Below are 22,500 nucleotides of genomic sequence, written 5' to 3' on the forward strand. Positions count from 1 at the left end.
GAATGGATGATGGTCTTATTTTCCATGACCTAAAATAACCCTGACCCAGAGGACGTCCTCCTGAAGACATTAATCAATCAAAGATCCTCTTTATTTATCAAACACCTTCCAACTAGAATACAAGGTAGTAGCGGCTAGCTTAGCACCAGTTAGCATCGGCCGCTATCTACCCCAGCTGAATAGCTTTAGCTCATTAGCGCTGTTTGAATCAACAGGAGTTATTGATTTAACAAACGTAACGGCGCTCAGTAAATAAGAGACTCTTGAGGAGTCATTCAGTGTTTACACACGTCACGTGACGTGTGTCACGTGTTGAGCCACGTCACAACTCAGGTCTGGAAACTGGTGATAAAGTTCTGCTGTCCGCAGATAAACTGGTTCCGAAAGGAGACCACGCCCCCTTCCCCAAAACAAAAACAAACAAACAAACAAATAAAAACTAAATTAAACTGGAAACCAGTGAAATCCTCATTAAATTAAGAGTTTAAAATGTTTTCAAGTATTTCCCATGACTTAGCGTACTACTACAAATACTGCTACTACTAATAAATAATAATAACAATACTAACAGGATAAATAACATGATGAAATGTTTAAAGCAAACACTGAAACGCGCTTAGAACATAGAACTTTAAAACGAACCCGGGTTCTAACGAGCCGCCCGTTCTCCACCGGCAGACAGGTGAACTCACCGGCGGCGGTCCCGAACGGAACCCCCGGTAGGAAACGTCCGCGGGCTGCTCGGGTCCCGTGGAATAACCCGTTCATCCCCGCGCGGCGCGCGACGACCTGAAGCTGCGGGCGGCGGTCTGCGCATGCGTGAAGTCGCAGGCGGCAGCAGCGCTTTCTTTGGTACACGCCCACCTGCTCCAAGATCCAATCAGAGAAACCGACAGTAGAAACGTCTAGACGTCTGCGAGCCCGATGCTGATTGGCTGATCCACAAACAGGTTCTGATGGCGGTGGTTAAGGTGCGTGTGCGTGCGTGTGTGTGCGTGCGTGTGCGTGCGTGCGTGCCACCCTTTGCAACCCCCCAAAGACACACACACACTGGTTTGGACTGAAACAGTAAAATAACAACGGCGACGCTGAGGCTGAGGTTGTCCTCGTAGCATCGAGCTAACATTCCTTTATTTACACACACAAAACAACAGACAGATTTTAATTTATTCGTCCTAATTTAAAGGACGCAAACATCAGAGACAAACGTTGGTCCTGAAGCGTTTCCCGGCTCAGAGGATTAAACCTTCTGGAGTGTTTTTAATCCGTTTGGAGGAACCGACGGTCGGCGCCGCTCCGATTACGTCACATCAGAACAACGAAGCCCAACCGAGCGGCCGATTAGCCCCATAATGCTAGCACCTAGCGTGCAGGGAGCAGAAACCGAGCAGCAGCCAATCAGATCCGTCGTGGGCGAGCGTCAGGACGACTTCCTGTCTGGTCGCCATGACGTCCTGCAGCTGAGGAACGCCGTTTGTGCTAAAAAGGAACGTGGAGCAGCGTTTCGTAACCAAACAGAGTTTTTAGTTTTTAGATCTTGAATTAATAAAATAACATTCCTCACAGGTAAACCCCCCCCCCCCCCCCCACAACAAGTCCAGGTCCATTAACAGCCAACATCTGGTCCGGCTTGCTGCCGTGTCATGTTTCCTCCAGCCAGCAGGGGGCGCCCGGGCTGGGCTTGCTGAGGAGCTCCTTGGCCTGCCGGATGTTCTGGTCCAGGAAGGCGTGGCACGATAAGCTGTGCGCCGCCACGGCGCCGTGGAGCAGCCAGAGCTGCTGCCGGAGAACTTTGACCTGCAGCCGGACGGAAACAAACAGAATCCGGTCTCCGTCAGACCAGAACCAGGGTTCAGGGATCAGAGGAACTACAAATCCCAGCTCCCCACCGAGAGAAGCTTCAAAGCGGCGTCACCTTGTTCTCCTCCAGCAGCTTGACCTTGACGGACAGGTCCTCCCTGATCCTCTGGTACCGCCCCCTCTGGTTCTGGAAGTCCTTCTGAGCCTGCTCCAGTTTGGGGAGGGTGACGGCGTCCCGGGGCCCCAGGTTCAGCTCCTCCAGGTCCACTCGGTAGGCGTCGTATTCGATCCTGGGCGGACGCGCGGAATGTATTTTAGCCGAACCGTCGCCCAGCTGACGGGAAACAGGAAGTGCGCCTCCAGCCCACCTGGCAGACTCGTACTTCTTGGCGTTGATCATCGTGTCTTCGATGGTTTTGTTGACCAGAGTTTTCATGTCGGTGGTGAAGGCGTTGATGGCGTCCAACAAGCCCCGCCCACTCTTCGAAAGAAACCTGTGAGCCTCAGCGTTCACGCCGAACTCCACCTGAGGGACAGAGACCAACCACGGCATAGCATAGCATAGCATAGCATAGCATAGCATAGCATAGCGTAGCGTAGCTCACATGCAGCGCCGGCGTCCTGACGCCGAGTTCGCTGAAAGCGTCTCCCAGGGTTTTCTGGGTAACGGTGAACTGATCGATCTGATTGGCCAGCGTCTGAGTCAGCTTGACCACGTGTTCGTAGCGTTGCCGGTCGTCTTTGAGCAGCTCCAGCCGTGGCTCCAGGTCCAGGTCCACCGTACGAGAGCCGCGGCCGAGCTTCTCCGACAGCGCCTGCCTGGTGCACTGCAGGCAGAGCAGACGCTCACCGCCGGGTATGCTAAGCTAACGGCTAATCTAGCCGACACGAGACGCTCAGCGCCACCTTGTAGGCCGTGACGCTCCACTTTCGGACCCTCTGCAACTGCTCGTTGGCTGCGTTCTTGTTGCCTTGAACGACCACGGGTCCACTTCCTGGTTTCTGTGATGTCACCGCAGGCTCTGGGTGTGAGGTCATCAGAGAGGGACCATCTCTACACCAATTAAAGTGTAGCAGCGCTAACGAGAACCGGCTTCAGTTCAACGCCTTCGCCTTACCTTTGGGCTGCCCCGTTGCCGTGGCGACGTCAGGTGTGGCCTCAGCCGGACAGGAAGCGACACCAATGTTGCCATGGTTGCAGTTACTGTTCACTTCCTGTTAAAAGAGCAGAAAGTATCCGTCCAATCAGCTTCAAGGTGCCTTAAATCATAAACACCAAAGAGACAAACCGTTAAAGGGTACGACGAGGTCAAAAGCCGGGAGTCATCACCGTGACAACCACTGGAAGGGTCACTGTGGGAGCTGGAGCTTAGGGACCAATCAGAACGCAGATCACAGGGCTGTGTGTGGCATTCAGGGACGTAAACACACGCCTTCAAAGGTTAGTCAGAACGCTGCTGCGACGGGATTGGTCGGCCGTTCTTAAAGGGATGTTTGTGTTGCTGTTGAGCTCAGAGAAAGGCCAGAAGAAGAGCTATCGGACCTGGAGCCGTGACATCATCGCAGGTTAGCGATGATGTCATCCACGCTGGACTAACAGTCAAAGGTGGAATGTGTCTCACCTGGGGAGGAGTCTGCTCCTCGGGGACCTCTGATGGTTGGCTCACGCCTCCTTCCTGCTCCGCCTCCTCCATCAACTTGCTCCTCCCACTTCTCTTGTGGTCAAAACAAAGCAAAACTCGACTCAAACAAACAGGAATCGTTGCAGCGCCTCCCGGTGGATGAGGAGCAGCTTCACAGACATGATCGTGCCTTTGTGATCATGTCTGTGACGTCACAAGCAGCACGTTGGACAATTTTCAGAAACAAACACGCAGGTAAACCTCGAACCGCCCGGAACCACCGGAAGCCCATTAGCTCACCTGTTCGTTAGCACGCGATGACGTCATCGATCATGCGTGTTCGAACGAGGAAGCGTCATAAACAGTCACGTTGGATGTAATTAACCAGCAGCACGTGACCGCTAAGGTTAACAGGTGAGTAAAAAAGTTCCACCGGAGGATCAGCGGGTTCAAAGCTCAACGAAACTCAGAGCTGAGCTTCGCGTCAGTGACGTCAGGAAGTAGCAACTACTGGCGCGACTGGTCTTACCTTTACAACTTGTAAATCAAAGCCCCCCTCCTCCTCTTCCTCTTCCTCCCGCCAGGTCTTCTTCTTCTGTTCCTTTCGTTGACAACTTCTGTAGCGGCTTCACGCGGAAAACCAGACGCGTCGGTTGTTGAAGTCACCGACAGTCAACACGAACCCGGAAGTCTTTTCCAGCTGTGCGTATCGGAAGAGCGCGTTCGATTTATCTCCTTCGCTTACCGGCGGGGCGGGCGGCAGGAATCCTGCTGAGGACCCGCCCCTTTCTGCATTTGACCGCCCCATCATTAGTCAAGTTACAACATCCGCTTCGGATATAGGACAAGAACCGGAAGTAGAGACACTCAGGCTGGCTTGCAGGGCTAGAACTGGATGACGTCACCCCGCGTCAGCCCGGCTAGTGATACGATAAAGCCTGAGGTGATTTAGCGGTTATACTCGGAATAATATTCCTCTAATGGGTTTTAACATTCAGAATAGCGCCAAACCGGACCAGCTAAATGACTTCCGCGCAGCTGCTGTGATGCAGACGTGGCGTCTCGAGACGGACTCTGATTGGGCGGGCACAGTAACGCACTGCCCAATCAGCATGTAGAGGCCGTGATGTCATTTCCCGCCATCCAGTCAATTCACGACATTAATGGCGAGGAATATACTTTTAATTTTCACCGCTTTGTTCGTGCTCGTTAAGCCGCTCTCAGAACGCTTTGCGTGGCTCTTAAAAGAGCCGTTGGGTTTCAGCGCCGCCGTGACGTCACTAGGCCCGCTCCCCGCGGATGCGGCGGGCCAGCTGGATGTCTTTGGGCATGATGGTGACCCTCTTGGCGTGGATGGCGCACAGGTTGGTGTCCTCGAACAGGCCCACCAGGTAGGCCTCGCTGGCCTCCTGCAGCGCCATGACGGCGGAGCTCTGGAAGCGCAGGTCGGTCTTGAAGTCCTGAGCGATCTCCCTCACCAGGCGCTGGAAGGGCAGCTTCCGGATCAGCAGCTCGGTGGACTTCTGGTAGCGCCGGATCTCCCTCAGAGCCACGGTACCGGGCCGGTACCGGTGGGGCTTCTTCACGCCGCCGGTGGCCGGGGCGCTCTTACGGGCCGCCTTCGTGGCCAGCTGCTTCCGGGGCGCCTTCCCGCCGGTGGACTTCCGGGCGGTCTGCTTCGTTCTCGCCATTCCAGCGCCGCGAAGAGAAGAAATGAAAGAGGCGGCGAGCAGCGAGCTTATAAAGGGCCCGCCGTCCTCGCTGATTGGTGCAGCTCGATAAAAGACCGCGAAATAGCGGAGACACGATTGGAGAAACGTTTGTATTAGCCACACCCCTAACCACTCCCTCTGACAGTTTGAGAGAGGAACCAGTTTCAAGCCCGCGGCGTGTCTACTGTCCACGGGACGTTCGGGTTCAGTGGATCAGTGGAGGAATTGATCTTATTAGTGATTGATTAATACTAAATATCAGGGTTGGATGCTGTAAACTCTTTTTACGCTTGATTTTGCACAACGGATGAGAGATGACAGCTGGAAACGAATAGAAACAGAAATACCTTCAAGCGTTCACCTGACCTCCGGCCCAACGCCGGTCTGTCCGCGTTCAGACGTTTTATTTCTCGAGATAGTTTCAGAATGAACGAAATACCGGAAGAGCGAGATCCAACTTTATTGTCAAGAGCAGCGGAGATTCGACCTGCTGATTGGACAGCTTGTGTGTTCCAGTGACCGGCCAATCAGAAAGCAGATCGACCGCCCCCCCCCCTAATTCAATAAACATTCAGATATGTAACAAGTATTGATGATCCGGTGATCTGTTTTCATGTCAGCTTTAATATCAAACACCAAAATGCACCAAAACTTTCCTGATCATTATAGAATGGATGGATCGGTCCCGGTCCCGGTCCCGGGTCGGGGGTCACCTGATGCTGCGGTACATCATGAAGTCCACCGTGGTGCATCGTGGGAACTTTCCGATGGAGCTCTCCTCCACCGGCGTGTACACTTTGATCTGCCGCATGTGCGTGTCTCTGCCGTTCTGGTGATTGGCCAGCACGGCGATCTGGATCATGAAGGTGCTGATTGGCTCGTTGGTCCGCTGCAACGCAAACGTCGTTACGCTTCGGCCGCGTTCCGGCCCGGAGTCCGACCGAAGGCGGGACCGGGTTCCTACCTGGTTCATCAGGGAGATGTGAATCCAACCGCTGGGCTCCACCATCTCCAGCTGCTGCAGAGAAGAAGAGGAGGGCGGCGTTGGGAGGACGCCGCTGACGGAGGCGGGCGCCGGCGCGCCGGAGGCGGCCTACCCTGACTTCCTGCAGGTTGTGGAAGTTGTTGCCCACCCGGACGGAGATCTTGCTGGGGGTGTAGCTCTCGTCTGACTTGTAGTCGGCGTAGATACACAACATCTTCACCGTCGTCCTCCTCCTGGGAGAACGAAACCACACCCTGGAATCTTTCTGCAGAGGAACGGAGGTCCCGCGTCCCGGCGCCGGACCCGGACCCGGACCCGGGCCTGACCTGAACTGGATGTTGACGAGGTGCGGCTGGGACCCGTCCGACTGCCAGTACGTCTCCAGGTTGTCGTCCCTCAGCTGATCCACGCCGAAGCCTGGGGGAGGAAACGGCGTCAGTCGGGGGCGCTCCTGCGACGCAACAGGGGGTGCGTGGGTTCAGTTCTGACCCGGTTTACAGGACGACAGAGACCACACTGCCTGGGAGCCGATCTCACGGACCGTCCCGGTCCGCTCCAGCTGCTTCGGGTCGGCGCCGGGCGGAGTCTTGCTGGGGGTGGCCATCTTTGACAGAGAGAGAGACCAAAGTAACTCCAGTTACAGTCTGGATCTGGATCCTGATGCTCCACACGGGTCCAAAGGGGGGCCGGTCCAGGACCCGGACCCCAGCTTCTGCTGCACCACTAGATGGATGAAGGAAACTCGGAATATTTAACATTCTTAAACCTTATAAGGTTAAATTATGTTCCCATAATCAGAAATCAGTTGATCGATGACATGCGAACCCGATCAATACCCCACCCAGAAGCAGCGGTTTAACGCAGGTAGCTGCTAGCTGCTAGCAGCTACCTGCGTTAAACCGCTGCTTAACAAAGTCTAAAACTCGTTTACGTTAAAATCACTCACCGGTTTAAAAACAAAACCAAAGCCTCCGGTGTGACGTCAGAGGAGCAGCCGCGTCTCTCTGGTAAAACAACGTTTAAACCCGCATTATTTCACTGCGACTGCTTCGAATCTCCCACTCGCGTCGCTCGGTGACGACGTCATCAACGGCGTCGCGTGCTGAGCGCGTCTATCCCGCCATCTTTCCGGCCGGCTTCCAGCGGAGGAACACGTTGCTGGGGAAGAGAAGCGGCTCCGCTTTTGTCCGTTTCCAGACGTTGTTTTCTTCGACGCCGAGGAACGGAAGCCGAAGAGGGGTAAACTCCCACCGCCGCTCCCGGGTTGTTGGTTCTATTCCGGGTTTAATGCCCGGCAAACGAGCAGCTGTCAGCGTGGGGCCTCCGCTGCCGAAGCTAACTGCTAGCTATCGATACAATCTAGCCTCGCGCGTGGAGCCGCTGTTCACGCGACTGATCGATCAGTTCGAGCTGATCGATACCGAGTCTGTGCCGCCGCCGCCGCTGCTCTGACGTCACATTTCCGAGCAAGGAAAGGGGCTGGACACCGAACTCCGTGAAGGAATTAGCATTTTAAACGTTTCCTTCATTCAGACTCTAAATTGATTCACACGATGTGGAGGATTATCGATCCGGATCAATGCTTCGGATTGTTCGGTGTCACTTTGGTGACGCGGGCACCGCCCCTCCCACGGCGCGTTCCGGTGTGGTAACGATGATAAAACAGCGCGTCTTCTTTTGGGCTGTTGTGTACGTTCCTGGGGCAGTGAAAGGGGCGTGGCCGGGTCAGCTGACCTCCGGCGTGTATCCTGAACGTTGACCCTTGACCCCGTCTGCTCCTCAGGCGTCAGCCTGCAGCTTTCCTGCCCCCCCGTCATGGCGGAGAAGAACACGAGGATCGCCATCGTCAACCACGACAAATGCAAGCCCAAGAAATGTCGCCAGGAGTGCAAGAAGAGCTGCCCCGTGGTCCGGATGGGTGAGTGACGGAACCGGAACCAGAACCGGAACCAGAACCGGCGGCTAACGGTGTGCGTTTGCAGGTAAGCTGTGCATCGAGGTCACGCCTCAGAGCAAGATCGCCTGGATCTCAGAGTCGCTGTGCATCGGCTGCGGCATCTGCATCAAGGTAACGCCCCCGGACCCGGGTCGTCACGGTAACGCCCCCGGACCCGGGTTCTGGGTTCTGGGCTCACTGCTGGGTTCTGTCCTGGTAGAAATGTCCCTTCGCCGCGCTGTCCATCGTCAACCTGCCCAGTAACCTGGAGAAGGAAACCACACACAGATACTGCGCCAACTCCTTCAAGCTGCACAGGTATGGCTCCGCCCCCGGTCGAGCCCGGGACCTCGGTGCTGTGGAGCGTTGCGTGTCTGCCGTGGTCGGCCACGTCCTCTCATTGGCCGGTGGGGCTCACTCCGGCGGCGTGTGCGCAGGCTGCCCATCCCCCGACCCGGAGAGGTGCTCGGACTCGTCGGGACCAACGGCATCGGCAAATCCACCGCTCTGAAGATCCTGGCCGGGAAACAGAAGCCCAACCTGGGAAAGTACGACGTGAGTGTGGCGCCGGCGGCCATGTCTGCGTGGGCGGGGCTTCCCATCGGCTGACCGTGTCCTTCTGCACCAGAATCCTCCGGACTGGCAGGAGATCTTGACTTACTTCAGAGGTTCTGAGCTGCAGAACTACTTCACCAAAATCCTGGAGGACGACCTGCGGGCCATCGTCAAACCGCAGTACGTGGACCAGATCCCCAAGACCGTCAAGGTGAGGGGGGGGGGGGGGGGGGGGGGCTGGAGGAGAGGAGCCAGAGAGAGGGGCCGGCCCCGAGGCAGGAGGAGGACAGTCGTTGACGGGGTGTAATTCTCCACATCTGCCTCCAGGGGTCAGTAGGATCCATCCTGAGCAGGAAGGACGACACAGAAACACAGACCATTGTGTGTCGACAGCTCGGTACGCGCACGCACACACACACACACACACACCTACAGTCAGAGTCACACACACACACACAGTCAGACACGCACACACACACCTACAGTCAGAGTCACACACACACACACACACACCTACAGTTACACTCAGACACACCTACAGTTACTCAGACACACACACACCTGTTAAACACTGAGACCACACTTTGCTCTTTGCTTCCTCACTTCCCCCATCTGTTTTGTGATTGGCTGCTTTCTGTCCATGTTGTTGCCGGGCAGATTTGAGCCACCTGAGGGAAAGGAATGTGGAGGATCTGTCCGGCGGAGAGCTGCAGAGGTTTGCCTGCGCCGTCGTCTGCATCCAGAGGGCCGACATGTGAGGAACCGACGAGGAGGAGGAGGGGGGGGGGGGGGAAGGGGGCGGGGCTCCAACCTGAGCGTCTGTTTCTCCGCTGCAGCTTCATGTTTGACGAGCCGTCCAGTTACCTGGACGTGAAGCAGAGGCTGAAGGCCGCCATCACCATCCGGTCGCTCATCACGCCCGACAGGTAAAGCTGCTGGAGCTGCTGAAGGTGATGAAGGTGAGCCCCCCTGGGCGCTGACCCCCCCCCCCCCGTGTCTCAGGTACATCATCGTGGTGGAGCACGACCTGAGCGTGCTGGACTACCTGTCCGACTTCATCTGCTGCCTGTACGGCGTCCCCAGCGCCTACGGGGTCGTCACCATGCCCTTCAGCGTCCGGGAGGGTAAAACAAACGCACCCCCGCGCTTCACCCGGGACCAATCAGACGCCTGCTTCACCCGAGCCCCTCCCCCTTCTGACTCCAGGGATCAACATCTTCCTGGACGGCTACGTTCCCACGGAGAACCTCCGCTTCCGCGAAACCTCGTTGGTGTTCAAGGTGGCCGAGACGGCCAATGAGGAGGAGGTGAAGCGGCTCAGGCACTACCAGGTGTGTTGGGGTTTCCGTGGCGACCCTCCCCTCCCCCCAGTTACGGCCGGGAGTGAACGCCGCTGTTTGTCGTTCAGTATCCGGAGATGAAGAAGACGTTGGGCGACTTCACGCTGGAGATCAAAGCCGGAGAGTTCACGGACTCCGAGATCATGGTGATGCTGGGGGAGAACGGTGAGGGGCGGCGGTGATGTCACTGATGATGTCACTGATGATGTCACAGCGATGTCACCGCTGACGTCCATCCGTCTGCCTGCAGGCACAGGGAAGACGACCTTCATCAGGATGTTGGCCGGAGGGCTTAAATCTGACGGTGGAGGTGAGTACCTGCTCGGAGCGACCCGGGTCCGGGTCAGAACCGCCGGCCCGGTTCTGACCTCTGACCTGGACTCTTCCAGGGGAGGTTCCCATCCTGAACGTCAGCTACAAGCCGCAAACCATCAGCCCAAAGTTCAAGGTGCGCCCGCGGATCGTCGCGCTCCACGTCGGGCCGTAGCCCCGCCCACTGATGATGTCACCGTCTCCCCGCAGGGCAGCGTTAGGGCTCTGCTGCACGAGAAGATCCACGACGCCTACACGCACCCGCAGTTCATCACCGACGTCATGAAGCCCATGCAGATCGAGAGCATCATCGACCAGGACGTAAGGCCCCGCCCAACGGCCGCCCTGCTGGCGGGACGCCGCCCGGCCTCACGCCCCTCCCCCCCCCCCCCCAGGTGCAGAACCTGTCCGGCGGGGAGCTGCAGCGAGTCGCTCTCACGCTGTGTTTGGGGAAGCCGGCCGACGTCTACCTGATCGACGAACCCTCGGCCTACCTGGACTCCGAGCAGAGATTGATGGCCGCCAGGGTCGTCAAGAGGTCAACACGCACTTCCTTTTCCTGCGCACCCCCCCCCACGGCCTCTACCTCCCCCCTCTGACTCGTTTCTCTGCAGGTACATCCTCCACGCGAAGAAGACGGCGTTCGTCGTGGAGCACGACTTCATCATGGCGACCTACCTGGCCGACAGGGTCATCGTGTTCGACGGCTTGCCCTCCACGCACACGGCGGCGAACACGTAAGAGCAGGCTCCAGAATCACCCGGAGCACGACCCCAACGCGGCGCTGACCTCTGACCTCTGTCCAGTCCTCAGAGCCTGTTGGCCGGGATGAACCGCTTCCTGTCCCTGCTGGAGATCACGTTCAGACGAGACCCGAACAACTTCAGGCCGCGGATCAACAAGCTCCACTCCATCAAGGTACCGGCGCCGACCCGGTTCCGACCCGGCTCCACCTCCTCGGTGTCGGGTTACGTGATATTTACTGAAACAGCGGAGGAGAAGCTAAATGCTAATTAGAACCTGCTGAACTCGAGCGGTCCGCCCTCTGCTGGTCACCGGTGGGCGTTAGTTTAAAGGTGACCCGTTGACCCACCGATGAGGTCGCGCTCGGGGGGATGCTGAACTCTGCCCTCTTCCTCCCAGGACACGGAACAGAAGAAGAGCGGAAACTACTTCTTCCTGGACGACTAGGACGGCGTCCCGCAGCGCTCCGCCCCCCCCGGGGCGGCGTTCACAAAGCAGCGTACTCAAAACGTTCGTGCATCGGCAGCAAATAAACTGTTGCTCCCTGATCTACGGCCTCCATCTTTCTTTCTGACGCAGCATCAAGCGTATCAATAGAGTCGGAAGAAAACGGACGAAAACGAGATCTGAACTACGGTTTATTGATTCAGCGTTTTCTTTACAGCAGCGGGAAAGTAAGGCACGGAACCCGGAGCGGAGCGTTCCGGGCGAGGCCAGAGACACGCCCCCTCACGTCGCACTTTGGTGTTCAGCTCATGTTGCTGCATCTTCACGTTTCTGAGACGCTCGTTGTTTAAATAAAGCTTTACAGGCACTTCAAACGACGCTTCAGTTTCATTCTCTATTTAGGAAATGGTTCCATGTTCTTAACCTGAAGCCGTAGCCAGGTGGTTGTTAGCTAGCTGAGCACAAAGTCTGGACACCGACCGCTAGCCTAGCCTAGCCTAGCATAGCATAGCACAGCACACAAAAACTTAATTCTTACATTGCTGCTGGAGAATGTATCTTCACTATGCTAGCTGGTTCTTAGTCTTTGTTCTTTATGCTAAGCTAACCAGCTTCCAATTTACCAGAGATGGAAGATTCTTTTCATTTTGAATAAAGTAAAAATTTACCCAAAAGATATCAAACTATTTCTTTCAGAAAAAAAACCTGCAGAACAAAGTCACCAATCAGAACTCGGTACAAAGTCTTCCATCCTCAAACTGCAGCAGCATGCTAACGATGCTAATGAGCTTGGGTTTCTTCAGAACATTCAGTTCCTGTTTGAACTCGAGGAGGGCGGAGCACTAGTATCCTCTCTCACGGCCCCGCCCCCGGTAGGAGGAGTTGTACTGGACGAAGTTATATCCCGCCCCCATGTCTCCTGCGTACCTCCTCCTGTGCGCTCCCCTGCCTGGATCGTAGCTTCCCCTCCCGCGTGCTGCTGCTCTGTAGATTCTCCTCGCCCCCCGGGGGTTAAAGGTTGCTGGTTTGAATCCCGTCTGCTCCTCCCAGTCTTCCTCAGTGCTGCAACCAACAGACAGAGACTCTGCCATGTTGGACAGGGACCCCCCCTGGCTGGGCTCGGGCGCCCCCCCCCGCGAGGCGTACGCGTTTGGGTTGTGGTGGCCGTGGTAACCGTGGGCGGCGACCTCCACGGAAGCGGCTGCCTTTGAGACGAAGTCATACGACGACGGAGAGCCTGGGATGCCGCTCGGCTTCATGGTCGTCATGGAGACAGGGACGTCCTTCACACCGGGGTTTGAAACCAGCTGAAAGAGACGCGGCTTTGATGAACCCTCAACGTATCGTTGCTACGGTTACCCTAGCGGTGCTGCGTCGGGTGCGGTTCCTACTATGGGGTTGTTGTTGAGGGGCGGGTCCACCAGCAGCACCCCTCCAGTCAGGATCTCTTCCTGCTCCTCCCTGGGGGCTGATGGGAAAAACTTCAGAGGCTAAAAGCAACCGTCAGATCAGCTGTTAAATGTAAACGATAAAGCGAACGCACCGAAAGCTGCTCCCCGCCGGCTGTTAGCGTCGGCCGAGCTAGCTGCAGGCGCTAGGCCCGGGGACGCGTCGCCATTGGCGTGCTGCGGGGGCTCCATGGCCCCCTGGCTGAGCAGGAGGTCTTCACGGGCAGCTGGAGACCAATACCCCATGGGGGGCGGGGAGAAGACCGGATACTGGGGGTGGTAGCCCCGGGTCAGGGTCTGGGGAACTGGATACGGGGCCGGGTACCCAACCGCAAAGCTGCCATTCCTTGCTGGGGGCATGTGATGCTGTTGCCATGGCAGCACGGGGCAGGCTACCCTGTCAATGATGGGATACCCAGCCTGGGTGAAGAGGTCACCGGGCTGGGGGGGCTCACTGGGTGTGGGTTGGTGTTCATACGGGGGGGGCATAGAGGAGGTCTGGGGGTAGTGGGGGCGGGGGGGCGGCTCCTCGTGCCTGGTGGGGGGTGTGGGGGAGCGGTGCCTCGGGTGCACGGTGAAATCCTGCTGGAGGGGCAGGAGGTATATGCAGGGGGGGCACAGGGGCATGGAGTAGGCCTGCAGAGAGGAGCAGGAAAAGGAGCGTCGAAAACAGCTTCCATTTTGAGAACGGAGCTTCAGTCAAACGTTTGTTCTCAGTGGCCACCGGGGGCAGTAGCGAGTTTCATTCCACCTCCATGGAAACAGTCAAATCTGTCTGCAGCTAGCAATGCTAATCTGGAAGCTAACAGGCGTACACGTCGCCCTACCAACGATTTCTTGTACTAAATAGTACTAGTACTAGTACTAGTACTAGTACTAGTACGTAGTCGTGGTCCGCCCACACTGCGCCGGACGTACCTTGACTCCCAGGTTGAAGAAGAACCTCAGGACGTTGGGATCTGAAACGGAAGCAGGGAATTCATTAATGTTTTGAACCAGAACCAGGACGCTGCAGGACCGGAACCAGAACCAGGACGCTGCAGGACCAGAACCAGAACCAGGACGCTGCAGGACCAGAACCAGAACCAGGACGCTGCAGGACCAGAACCAGAACCAGGACGCTGCAGGACCGGAACCAGAACCAGGACGCTGCAGGACCGGAACCAGAACCAGGACGCTGCAGGACCAGAACCAGAAACAGGACGCTGCAGGACCGGAACCAGAACCAGGACGCTGCAGGACCGGAACCAGAACCAGGACGCTGCAGGACCAGAACCAGAACCAGGACGCTGCAGGACCGGAACCAGAACCAGGACGCTGCAGGACCAGAACCAGAACGCTGCAGGACCGGAACCAGAACCAGGACGCTGCAGGACCAGAACCAGAACGCTGCAGGACCGGAACCAGAACCAGGACTCTGCAGGACCAGAACCAGAACCAGGACGCTGCAGGACCAGAACCAGAACCAGGACGCTGCAGGACCGGAACCAGAACCAGGACGCTGCGGGACCGGAACCAGAACCAGGACGCTGCGGGACCGCCGGACCCTCACCTCGGGGCAGGTCTTCGGCCACTTTGCTGGAGGAGAAAGGCGGCGTTGGGGCCACGTCGCCCTTCTCCCCCAGGGGGAAGCCCGGGTACAGGGGGTCCAGGTAGAGGGACAGCCGCTGCAGAGGGACGGCTCCTGTGATGGTCTGGGGGTGAAAGGGGTGAGGGAGGGGCACCTGCTGGGGGGGAGCCGGAGAGCCGGTCCCCGTCTGGGTGTCGGGGGTCTGGTGAGACGGGCGGGGCGGGGACAGGGAGGGGTGGGGGTGGGATTCTTCTACAGCTGGGTGAGAGAGGAACCGAGGCACGGAGGCCCCCTCGGCGTGGGACTGGGGTAGTAGCTGGTGGGGGGGGGGCTGAGGCTGGTGCTGCACTGGGGGTGTCAAAGACCGGGTCTGGGGCACAGAGATCTCCCTTTGATTAAGGGTCGGAGACTCCAGGGGCGGGGCCAGGGGCGGGGCCTGGGGCAGGGAGGCGGGGTTTGGGAAGGTATGAGGTGCAGTCAGTGCGACGCCAACATCCTTCACAGAATCTGTGAAACAGCAGCGACGAAGATGAAGAGGAAAACATTCAGACTCAGTCGACACCCGCCCCGTATCCATGACAACAGCCAGCTACCTCATAATGGACTCATTAGCTCAACCGCCAGGCTAACGTCGATGTTAGCTCAACCGCCAGGCTAATGTCGATGTTAGCTCAACCGCCAGGCTAATGTCGATGTTAGCTCAACCGCCAGGCTAACGTCGATGTTAGCTCAACCGCCAGGCTAATGTCGATGAGAATTAGTGAATTTCAAGATGAAAACGGTTAATTTCTTACTTGAAGTTTTAGCGGGAGCCTCGTGAACATGAGCAGCATGACGGCTGTGAGAGGAGGAGGAGGAGGAGGAGGAGGAGGAGATCTGGGCCGAGGAAGATGAACACAAGGGAGGACTGGTTGAGAGGGACGGGGCAGATCGGGGGAGGGGGGAGGGAGGATAAAACCCCTGCACAGCACCAGGAGAGGGAGCAATGGAAGTGGGAGGTGGTAGTGAAGGAGGAGGAGGTGAAGATGGAATCCTCGACAGAGAAGAGGAAGGAGGTGAAGAAGAGGAGTGAGTGTTGAGAATTGGGGGCAAAGAAGCAGCAGGGAGAACAGGGGAAAGAAAGATGGTGGGGGAGGGAGGCGCAGCGCCACCTGTGGCAGACAGCTGAGTTTTTGGTGTAGCACCAGCAGCTAGAGCATAAGAAGGTGCGCTTGTTTTATTAGACGGGCTAACGGGCCCGGGTGGAGGCCCGGACGCTACAGGAGCAGCAGCCATCTTTGTGTTGGGAGTGGAAGCAGGACTGGCCGGGGGGTGGATGGGTGGAGGAGGGCCGGTGTCCCCCTCTGGTGGGCCGGGGGACGGCGGTCGTTCTCCAGCAGGGGGCGGCGACGCTCTGACGCCGCCTGAACTCGCCTACAGGAGAAACAAGTTAGCTTCATCCGTAGCAACAAAAACACGGAAACAAAGAGAAGCTGTCCACGCCGCTGGGCAGGCTAACCGACGCTAAGCTAACGGCAACCATCTGATCGCTGCCATGACGACGGCACCGTGTTTATGCTAGCAGGCAGCATCAAAGGAGACAACGCACCATCCTGTTCCTCTGGGATCGTTTCTTCTCTCCTTTGTTCCTCCCTCCGTCGCCCTGCTGCCCGGGCCCCCGCTGAGAGGGCGGAGTCACAAACAGAGCGAGTGATTGGACGACACGCCGAGCAGAGGCTCCACCCGGACGCCACCTGGACTCACCTCGAGGGCGGGGAAGCTGCGTTCGTCTGCGAGCTGAATGTCCACCTCCTCCTCCTCCTTCTTCTTCTCCTCCTCCCTTTTTGGGAGGTGGAGGCCCGCCGGCGCCGAGCTCGCCGTCTTCCTGCTGAAACACAGCCGACCCGTTGGAGTCGCAGCGCCGACGCTTCGGCCACCGATCAGAACACTCAGACCGACCTGCTGGCCTTCGGCCCGCCCTGCTCCTGGACACGCCCACCGCAGCCCGGCGCCATCGCCGGGGAAACGGAGGATGCTGGGATGTGCTTCCCCCTGCCTCGGCCTTTACCCCGCTCCTCCCAGTCTGGGGGGAGAAGCAGCGCGTCAGTCTATTACCGGTGAGTGTGTGTGCGTGTGTGTGTGTGTGTGCGTGCGCGTGTGTGCGTGCGTCCCACCTCCATGCCCGTTGCTGAGTCTCTTGTCTCTGCCCACCACGGTGCTCCAGCTGTTCTCATCACTGAGGGGGCGGAGCCTCCACAGAGGAACCTGTCTACACGGACAAAACCAGATCGACCAATCACAAGAGCCGATCCTGCCGGGTCAGAACGACCTGATCTTCTCGTACCTCTTGCCCAGTTCTTCTATGTAAACGCTGACCAGGCCGTTGTTGGGGGGCACCTCCTTCACAGTGGCAGTGTAGCTCCGCCCACTTGCCTCAAGGCAGACCTACACACACACACACACATTAAACGGTGCATTTAGCGCAGGTGAGGGGCGTGAACACGGCACGCACCCGACAGCGGTCGCCGGCGCTGAACTGCATCCCGGCGGCGATGCAATAATCCATCTTCTGTTGGGCTGCGGGGAACAATCGACCGTCAGAACGGAGGCGTGGCGCCATCGATCGGATCAATGGCGCCTCCGCTACCTCTGCTGCTCTTCAGCCAGACGTCGTACTCGATGTTCCTGAACAGAGTCGGGTTCAGCGAGCGCCGCACTCGCTCAGGCAGGTGTCGGCCCCGCCCACGTCCCTGAGACACACACAAGTTCAGCGGCGTCGTGCCCGATCAGCGGATTCAGTGCGCGTTTGTGTGTGCGTGCGTGCGTGCGTGCGTGTGCACGTTACCCTGGTGTGTCTCGGCGCCGGCGCTTCGTTTTCGATCCTGCACCATAAAGCCAGATTGTAGATCAACTTTAACGGAGACCAGGCGTCCGAAGGTCGTTTCTGAAGGGCGTCTCACCAGAGCGGCTCGCCGGCGTCCCCGTCGGACTCGTCGCTGGTGTCGCAGGCGGCCATGTTGTCATCGATGGGAAGGTCAGAAGGTCGCGGCGTGCGCTGACGCGCGCCCAGCAGGCTCTGGCTGATGTGAAACACGCGTTCGTAGAGCAGCTCGTAGAGGACGGCTGCAGGCGAGACGGCAAACGGCAGCGTTACCCCGACCCGTGGCCCCGCCTCCACGCCGGCTGGCTGTTACTCACACTGGCAGAGCGCGGCGTTCTCCAGGTGGCTGATGGGATAAATGCTGTCGTAGTGATTCCTGTTCAGGAAACACAGAAGCACCTGAGGAGCAGGAAGAAGCGCCGTGAGATCCGGTTCCTCCCAGGCGGCTGAGCCAATCACAGCTCTGCTCCAGCTGGACACGGCGAAGCCACGCCTTCTCACCTTCTCCTCGAAGTTGTTCCCGGTGATGTTGACGGCTGGTTTTCCAGGTTCCTGGAAGATCAGAAAATCCCTCCTGGACAAAGGGGGCGATAAACACCCGGACCTGAGAGAGCTGCCGCCGGGCGGGTCGGGACACGCCCCTTCTTACCTGTACATGACGGCCAGCGCGTTGATCTCCACCTCGCCGACCCATTGCTGAAAACAAGCCGACGCGTCACCAGGATGCAGAATCATTGCAGCGGAACACTGAAAGCGAGCGGCGGGCGGCGCCGCCGGGCCGTACCTGCGGGTCCTGCAGTTTGTCCACGTAGCTGTCGAAGTCGCCTTCGATGAACTGGACAGAGAAGTTCTGAGTCTTAAACCCACTCAGCAAACGACCGGTACCAACAGAACCAGAGCTTCTCTACATTCAAAACATCCCGTGGTGACACGCAGACAGACGGGGGACAGGCGGGGGACACGCGGGGGGACAGGCGGGGGAGAGACGGGAGACAGACGGGGGGCAGGCGGGGGACAGGCGGGGGACAGGCGGAGGACAGGCGGGGGACAGGCGGAGGACAGACGGGGGACAGGCGGAGGACAGGCGGGGGACAGGCGGAGGACAGACGGGGGACAGGCGGGGGACAGGCGGAGGACAGGCGGGGGACAGGCGGAGGACAGACGGGGGACAGGCGGAGGACAGACGGGGACACGCGGGGGACACGCGGAGGACAGACGGGGGACAGGCGGGGGACAGACGGAGGACAGACGGGGGACAGACGGGGGGCAGGCGGGGGACACGGGGGCAGGCGGGGGACACGCGGGGGACACGCGGGGGACACGCGGGGGGCAGGCGGAGGACACGCGGGGGACAGGCGGGGGACAGACGGAGGACAGACGGGGGACAGGTGGGGGACACGCGGGGGACAGACGGGGGACACGGGGGCAGGCGGGGGACACGCGGGGGACAGACGGGGGACAGGCGGGGGACAGGCGGGGGACACGCGGGGGACAGGCGGAGGACACGCGGGGGACAGACGGGGGACACGCGGGGACAGACGGGGGACACGCGGGCCGTCCCTACCGCTTCATACTGCTCTCTGTTCCGCCTCAGGAACGCCACACATTTGGCCCGAACTGTCGTGTGAAGGCTTTGACAGTGCAGCACCTGTGTGGGGTCAAAGGTCAACTGCAACAACAGAGATCGCTTCACACCCTCATACCAAGACGTCCAGAAAAATGAGGTTAAAGAAAGGCCCGACTCGAGCTGGCACGGTGGCGCAGTGTGTAGCGCCGTCTCCTCACAGCAAGAAGGTTGTGGGTTCGAATCCTTTCCGTGTTCTCTCCCAGTTTCACCCAAACACCTGCAGCCGAGCTGAATTGATCACTCCGAATTGTCCGTGCTACTTTTATTGTTTAAATACATAAAGAAGTACACTAGTGTGTAATTTAGAATAATTAAACATGTAATATGTTTCCTCCATTCAGCAGATCTCGGGCATCTCGTTTGTTTTTATTTGCATTGAATGTTCTTGTAAAATGAAAGTGAAACATTCATGCTAATATTCAGTGCGCAGTTCAAAATCAATGTTATCGCCGGCATTAACATTTGTTCGTTTCATACCTCTATAAATATTCTGAAACACTTCAATGTACTTTTATCCGATTACTCGAATTCATGAATCGATAGACTAATCGATAGCTGCAGCCCGAGTTCAAAGAGACCACAAAGTAAGAAACTGTCCGAGTTTGTCGGCCATCGTGTTTATGGTGTCTGCCCTTAGCCCCGAGCTAGGCTAACTTTAGCGGCTAACTTTAGCGGCTAACTTTAGTCACATGCTAGCCCGCCACAACAACAACAGTCACCTGCGCTCTGCTCGCTAGCTCGAAACTTCCCGCTCCGCTCGTGTCCTCACCTGTTCGGCGACGACCCGGAACAAGCACGACCCGTCTTTGGCAATCTTCTTACGATGCAAACCGATCGATTTCAAGTAGTCGTCCATTGATTTCTCCGCGTCTCTCTCCTCGTTATTACTGTGCGGGTTCCCGCCGTCGTCCATGCTAGCTAGTAAACAAACTGCGCGTTCCAGCGTCTGGACGGCTACAAAGTGTTAATTATCCCCCCGATGGAAGTTAAAGCTGTTCATGTGCGACCCGGCGGGCGTCGCTGAACATAAAGGCCGACTCGGGATTAGTTTTCTTGGGAATTAATCCCAGAGAAGGCGCTCCCAGCCGTCCGAAAGTGAAACCGATACAGGTAACTTTAGCTCGCAGTTAGCAGTCGGGCTATAATTAAAACACGCCCCTTCTTCTTCTTCTACGTTAAGTGAGATCCACGCACCACAGCACTTCCTGTTTGGACTGAAGTAGACTTCCAGATTAGATACGATATTAGTAATTCTCTTCTACAATAAACATGATTAGCAGCTGCAGAACATTTATCATTGATGCTGAAGAGAAAGCGCTGTTTTAACAGAAAATAAAACTAAACGCGAAACAACTTCCTGCGAGGTCTTTCAAAAATAAAAGCCAGCCTATAATGAATGACGGGGGCTGGCTGTCAAAATAAAAGCCTTTAAAAAACAACAACGCGACGCTCCCACTGGGGGGGCGGGGGGGGGCTGATTTTTAATCAGAATGATTTTACCCTTTATGTTTGGCGTGATTTAGCATGTTAGCATGCTACTGTATCTGTGAACTATTAGCATGCTAGCATTGGCCCGCCAGCATCACTTCTGACATGATCTTCCGCTTGCATGGACGCTAATCTCTTCTCCCCTTAATCTCATTTCCTGTCGTTTTTACCTCCTTCCCTTCTTCTCCTCTCCTCTTTCCTCTCAGGCCTTTTATCCAGATCTAATAATGACCTCTGTGTGCCTGGGCCCGCCCTGAGCTGAAGGATGATTGGCCAACTCTGGGGCCGCTTCCAGCCAATCGACAGCGCTCCATCTTACCGCCATGGAGACCTACAACATGCCAGGTAACCATAGCAACCACCGAGGAGGGAATAGGACTCATGGCGATTGACACTTCTCCTCCCACACGAGGTGGCGTGTGACCTTCATTCCATCCTCCAGTACTAGTACTGCTGTTAGTACCCAGAGCAGGGTGTATACAGTAGGGAGTACTAGTACTGCTGTTAGTACCCAGAGCAGGGTGTATACAGTAGGAGTACTAGTACTGCTGTTAGTACCCAGAGCAGGGTGTATACAGTAGGGAGTACTAGTACTGCTGTTAGTACCCAGAGCAGGGTGTATACAGTAGGGAGTACTAGTACTGCTGTTAGTACCCAGAGCAGGGTGTATACAGTAGGCAGTACTAGTACTAGTACCAGCGAGTGCCTCTGCAGGTTGGCCTCCCGGAACATGATGAGTAACGGCGCAGCGCGAGTCGGATGAAATGAATCTTTATTGATCATTTCAGCTGCAAACAGTAACAGGATACAGGAAATGAAGAATCAAAGTATTCGAGGAAACTTTCTGAGACGATCACACAAAAACGGAGCTTTTTCTCCTTCATGCTTCTTTGTGTGATTTTGTGGTGAGAACTTGTTTAATCAAAGCGATCAGACAAACAGGAAGTCCCAGAACATGTCAGGAAATCAACACGGACTCAAATCAATGCTAACATGCTAGCCCCCGAGCCTTAATGATGATGTCACTTTGTTGGTTAGAGAACTTTTCATAGTTTCTACATGCTTTAATCCTGGTAAAGCCTGACCTCGCCCACTCCTAGCCCCGCCCACACTAACAGGAAGTGACATCATTTCTGATGGTTGCGCGGTGGTGGGTGGAGCCGGCGGTTAAACCGCTTGAATCTGGCCTTTGATGGCTCAAAGATAAACTTTGTGGCTTCGTAAAGTTTAATAAACGCGTTTATTTATTTAAATGTCCTTTTCTCTCTAAAGTGCAACTTTAACCTCGGACTCGCAGGAAGTCGTCATGTAAACACAAATCTATAATCAATGCACTAAACAAATATTACAAGTATCGCCACTGTCCTCCGGAGGAGGGATCAGAAAGGAACTGGAAGGCGGAGCCTGAGGTCTCAGCAGGACGTCCCGATGCGTCTCAACCTCCGGTCATAAAGTGCGTTTTTATCACCATAAAGAAATTGTAATAAGCAATAAAAGGTTAAAGAGATAATTAGATGTGGGTGAGGATGGGCGTGGCTTCAAGGTGAAGGAGGTGTGTCTCACCTGGACCATCGCTGGAGACGCAGCCGCCCCCGGACCCACCGGGGAGAGGATTGATCTGATTAACAGCCAAGTATTGATGACGTCATCGACAGGATCTGATAAATGTTCTGTGTTCTACACATCCCACCCAGTCCAGGTTCATACAGTGAACAGAACGCGAGTGCTGGGCGTGGAGGTGGCGGTGATAGCATGCTAATATTAGCAGTTAGCTCGCAGAGCTGTCGCTGCAAAGAGCGTCGTTAGGTTGAAACGAAACCAGGGGATGATGTCATCAGCTGAATCAGGTGACGTCATCATCTGAATCAGGCGACGTCATCAGCCGGGTTCTACAGTGACGGTTTCTGAAGGAGCGACGGGCAGTAAATCAGTCAAACGGCTAAACAGCGAAGAGTTCGGGGATTATATGAGCGACGGCGAGTCAGGAAGCTCCTCCTCCTCAACGAGGAGGAGGAGCAGCAGGAGAGCAGAGCATTTACAAAGACGTTCTCAGA

The 22,500-nt window shown here is 56.7% G+C and overlaps 5 protein-coding genes across 7 annotated transcripts; 1 reads left to right on the forward strand and 4 right to left on the reverse strand.

Annotated features, from left to right (window-relative positions):
- Positions 1-1,601: 1,601 nt before the first annotated feature.
- Positions 1,602-4,145, reverse strand: LOC137911444 (arfaptin-1-like). The gene is made up of 8 exons (XM_068755816.1): positions 3,952-4,145; positions 3,423-3,513; positions 2,919-3,015; positions 2,707-2,822; positions 2,406-2,627; positions 2,169-2,326; positions 1,916-2,090; positions 1,602-1,797 (listed from the first exon to the last, which is right to left on the reverse strand). Exons 2-8 carry the CDS (start codon positions 3,492-3,494, stop codon positions 1,642-1,644), a joined length of 996 nt encoding a protein of 331 aa, XP_068611917.1. The 5' UTR covers positions 3,495-3,513; positions 3,952-4,145; the 3' UTR covers positions 1,602-1,641.
- Positions 4,146-4,632: 487 nt separating this feature from the next.
- On the reverse strand, positions 4,633-5,113 carry LOC137911389 (histone H3). The gene has a single exon (XM_068755754.1). It carries the CDS (start codon positions 5,111-5,113, stop codon positions 4,703-4,705), a length of 411 nt encoding a protein of 136 aa, XP_068611855.1. The 3' UTR covers positions 4,633-4,702.
- A 576-nt stretch (positions 5,114-5,689) lies between these two features.
- Positions 5,690-7,223, reverse strand: anapc10 (anaphase promoting complex subunit 10). Of its 3 annotated transcripts, none has more exons than XM_068755815.1 (6): positions 7,066-7,223; positions 6,609-6,842; positions 6,446-6,536; positions 6,232-6,352; positions 6,099-6,149; positions 5,711-6,023 (listed from the first exon to the last, which is right to left on the reverse strand). In XM_068755815.1, exons 2-6 carry the CDS (start codon positions 6,721-6,723, stop codon positions 5,844-5,846), a joined length of 558 nt encoding a protein of 185 aa, XP_068611916.1. In that variant the 5' UTR covers positions 6,724-6,842; positions 7,066-7,223; the 3' UTR covers positions 5,711-5,843. The 3 variants fall into 3 exon arrangements, with proteins under 3 accessions (XP_068611914.1, XP_068611916.1, XP_068611915.1); XM_068755814.1 differs by having other exon boundaries at positions 6,099-6,152; XM_068755813.1 differs by having other exon boundaries at positions 5,690-6,023; positions 6,099-6,352; positions 6,609-6,723.
- A 47-nt stretch (positions 7,224-7,270) lies between these two features.
- Positions 7,271-11,554, forward strand: abce1 (ATP-binding cassette, sub-family E (OABP), member 1). Its single transcript, XM_068755593.1, has 19 exons — positions 7,271-7,358; positions 7,903-8,037; positions 8,102-8,187; positions 8,276-8,373; positions 8,493-8,610; positions 8,684-8,821; positions 8,938-9,007; positions 9,268-9,364; positions 9,447-9,536; positions 9,613-9,734; positions 9,817-9,941; positions 10,019-10,115; positions 10,201-10,260; positions 10,340-10,398; positions 10,473-10,583; positions 10,658-10,800; positions 10,877-10,999; positions 11,069-11,180; positions 11,406-11,554. Exons 2-19 carry the CDS (start codon positions 7,935-7,937, stop codon positions 11,451-11,453), a joined length of 1,800 nt encoding a protein of 599 aa, XP_068611694.1. The 5' UTR covers positions 7,271-7,358; positions 7,903-7,934; the 3' UTR covers positions 11,454-11,554.
- A 127-nt stretch (positions 11,555-11,681) lies between these two features.
- Positions 11,682-19,871, reverse strand: otud4 (OTU deubiquitinase 4). Its single transcript, XM_068756044.1, has 21 exons — positions 19,728-19,871; positions 18,896-18,979; positions 18,116-18,166; positions 17,981-18,027; positions 17,833-17,905; positions 17,649-17,730; positions 17,411-17,573; positions 17,296-17,332; positions 17,098-17,200; positions 16,963-17,027; positions 16,795-16,895; positions 16,625-16,719; positions 16,410-16,533; positions 16,215-16,335; positions 16,060-16,131; positions 15,266-15,884; positions 14,454-14,978; positions 13,820-13,860; positions 13,004-13,537; positions 12,845-12,943; positions 11,682-12,760 (listed from the first exon to the last, which is right to left on the reverse strand). Exons 1-21 carry the CDS (start codon positions 19,869-19,871, stop codon positions 12,296-12,298), a joined length of 3,645 nt encoding a protein of 1,214 aa, XP_068612145.1. The 3' UTR covers positions 11,682-12,295.
- Positions 19,872-22,500: the final 2,629 nt, after the last annotated feature.

This window comes from Brachionichthys hirsutus, chromosome 23 (genome assembly GCF_040956055.1).
Source record: "Brachionichthys hirsutus isolate HB-005 chromosome 23, CSIRO-AGI_Bhir_v1, whole genome shotgun sequence".
Classification (NCBI taxonomy): domain Eukaryota; kingdom Metazoa; phylum Chordata; class Actinopteri; order Lophiiformes; family Brachionichthyidae; genus Brachionichthys; species Brachionichthys hirsutus.

Coding starts and splice junctions, on each gene's coding strand:
- LOC137911444 (XM_068755816.1), bottom strand. CDS start 3,494: ATGGAGGAGGCGGAGCAGGAAGGAGGCGTGAGCCAACCATCAGAGGTC. Junction 2,327..2,405: donor TCAGGACGCCGGCGCTGCAT/GTGAGCTACGCT, acceptor TCTGTCCCTCAG/GTGGAGTTCGGCGTGAACGC. Junction 1,798..1,915: donor AGCTGCTGGAGGAGAACAAG/GTGACGCCGCTT, acceptor GTCCGGCTGCAG/GTCAAAGTTCTCCGGCAGCA.
- LOC137911389 (XM_068755754.1), bottom strand. CDS start 5,113: ATGGCGAGAACGAAGCAGACCGCCCGGAAGTCCACCGGCGGGAAGGCG.
- anapc10 (XM_068755813.1), bottom strand. CDS start 6,723: ATGGCCACCCCCAGCAAGACTCCGCCCGGCGCCGACCCGAAGCAGCTG. Junction 6,537..6,608: donor TCTGTCGTCCTGTAAACCGG/GTCAGAACTGAA, acceptor TTCCTCCCCCAG/GCTTCGGCGTGGATCAGCTG. Junction 6,024..6,098: donor ACATCTCCCTGATGAACCAG/GTAGGAACCCGG, acceptor TTTGCGTTGCAG/CGGACCAACGAGCCAATCAG.
- abce1 (XM_068755593.1), top strand. CDS start 7,935: ATGGCGGAGAAGAACACGAGGATCGCCATCGTCAACCACGACAAATGC. Junction 8,038..8,101: donor CTGCCCCGTGGTCCGGATGG/GTGAGTGACGGA, acceptor GTGCGTTTGCAG/GTAAGCTGTGCATCGAGGTC. Junction 8,374..8,492: donor AACTCCTTCAAGCTGCACAG/GTATGGCTCCGC, acceptor GCGTGTGCGCAG/GCTGCCCATCCCCCGACCCG.
- otud4 (XM_068756044.1), bottom strand. CDS start 19,871: ATGGACGACGGCGGGAACCCGCACAGTAATAACGAGGAGAGAGACGCG. Junction 18,980..19,727: donor TCCGGGTCGTCGCCGAACAG/GTGAGGACACGA, acceptor GACCCCACACAG/GTGCTGCACTGTCAAAGCCT. Junction 17,028..17,097: donor CTGGCTGAAGAGCAGCAGAG/GTAGCGGAGGCG, acceptor TGTTCCCCGCAG/CCCAACAGAAGATGGATTAT.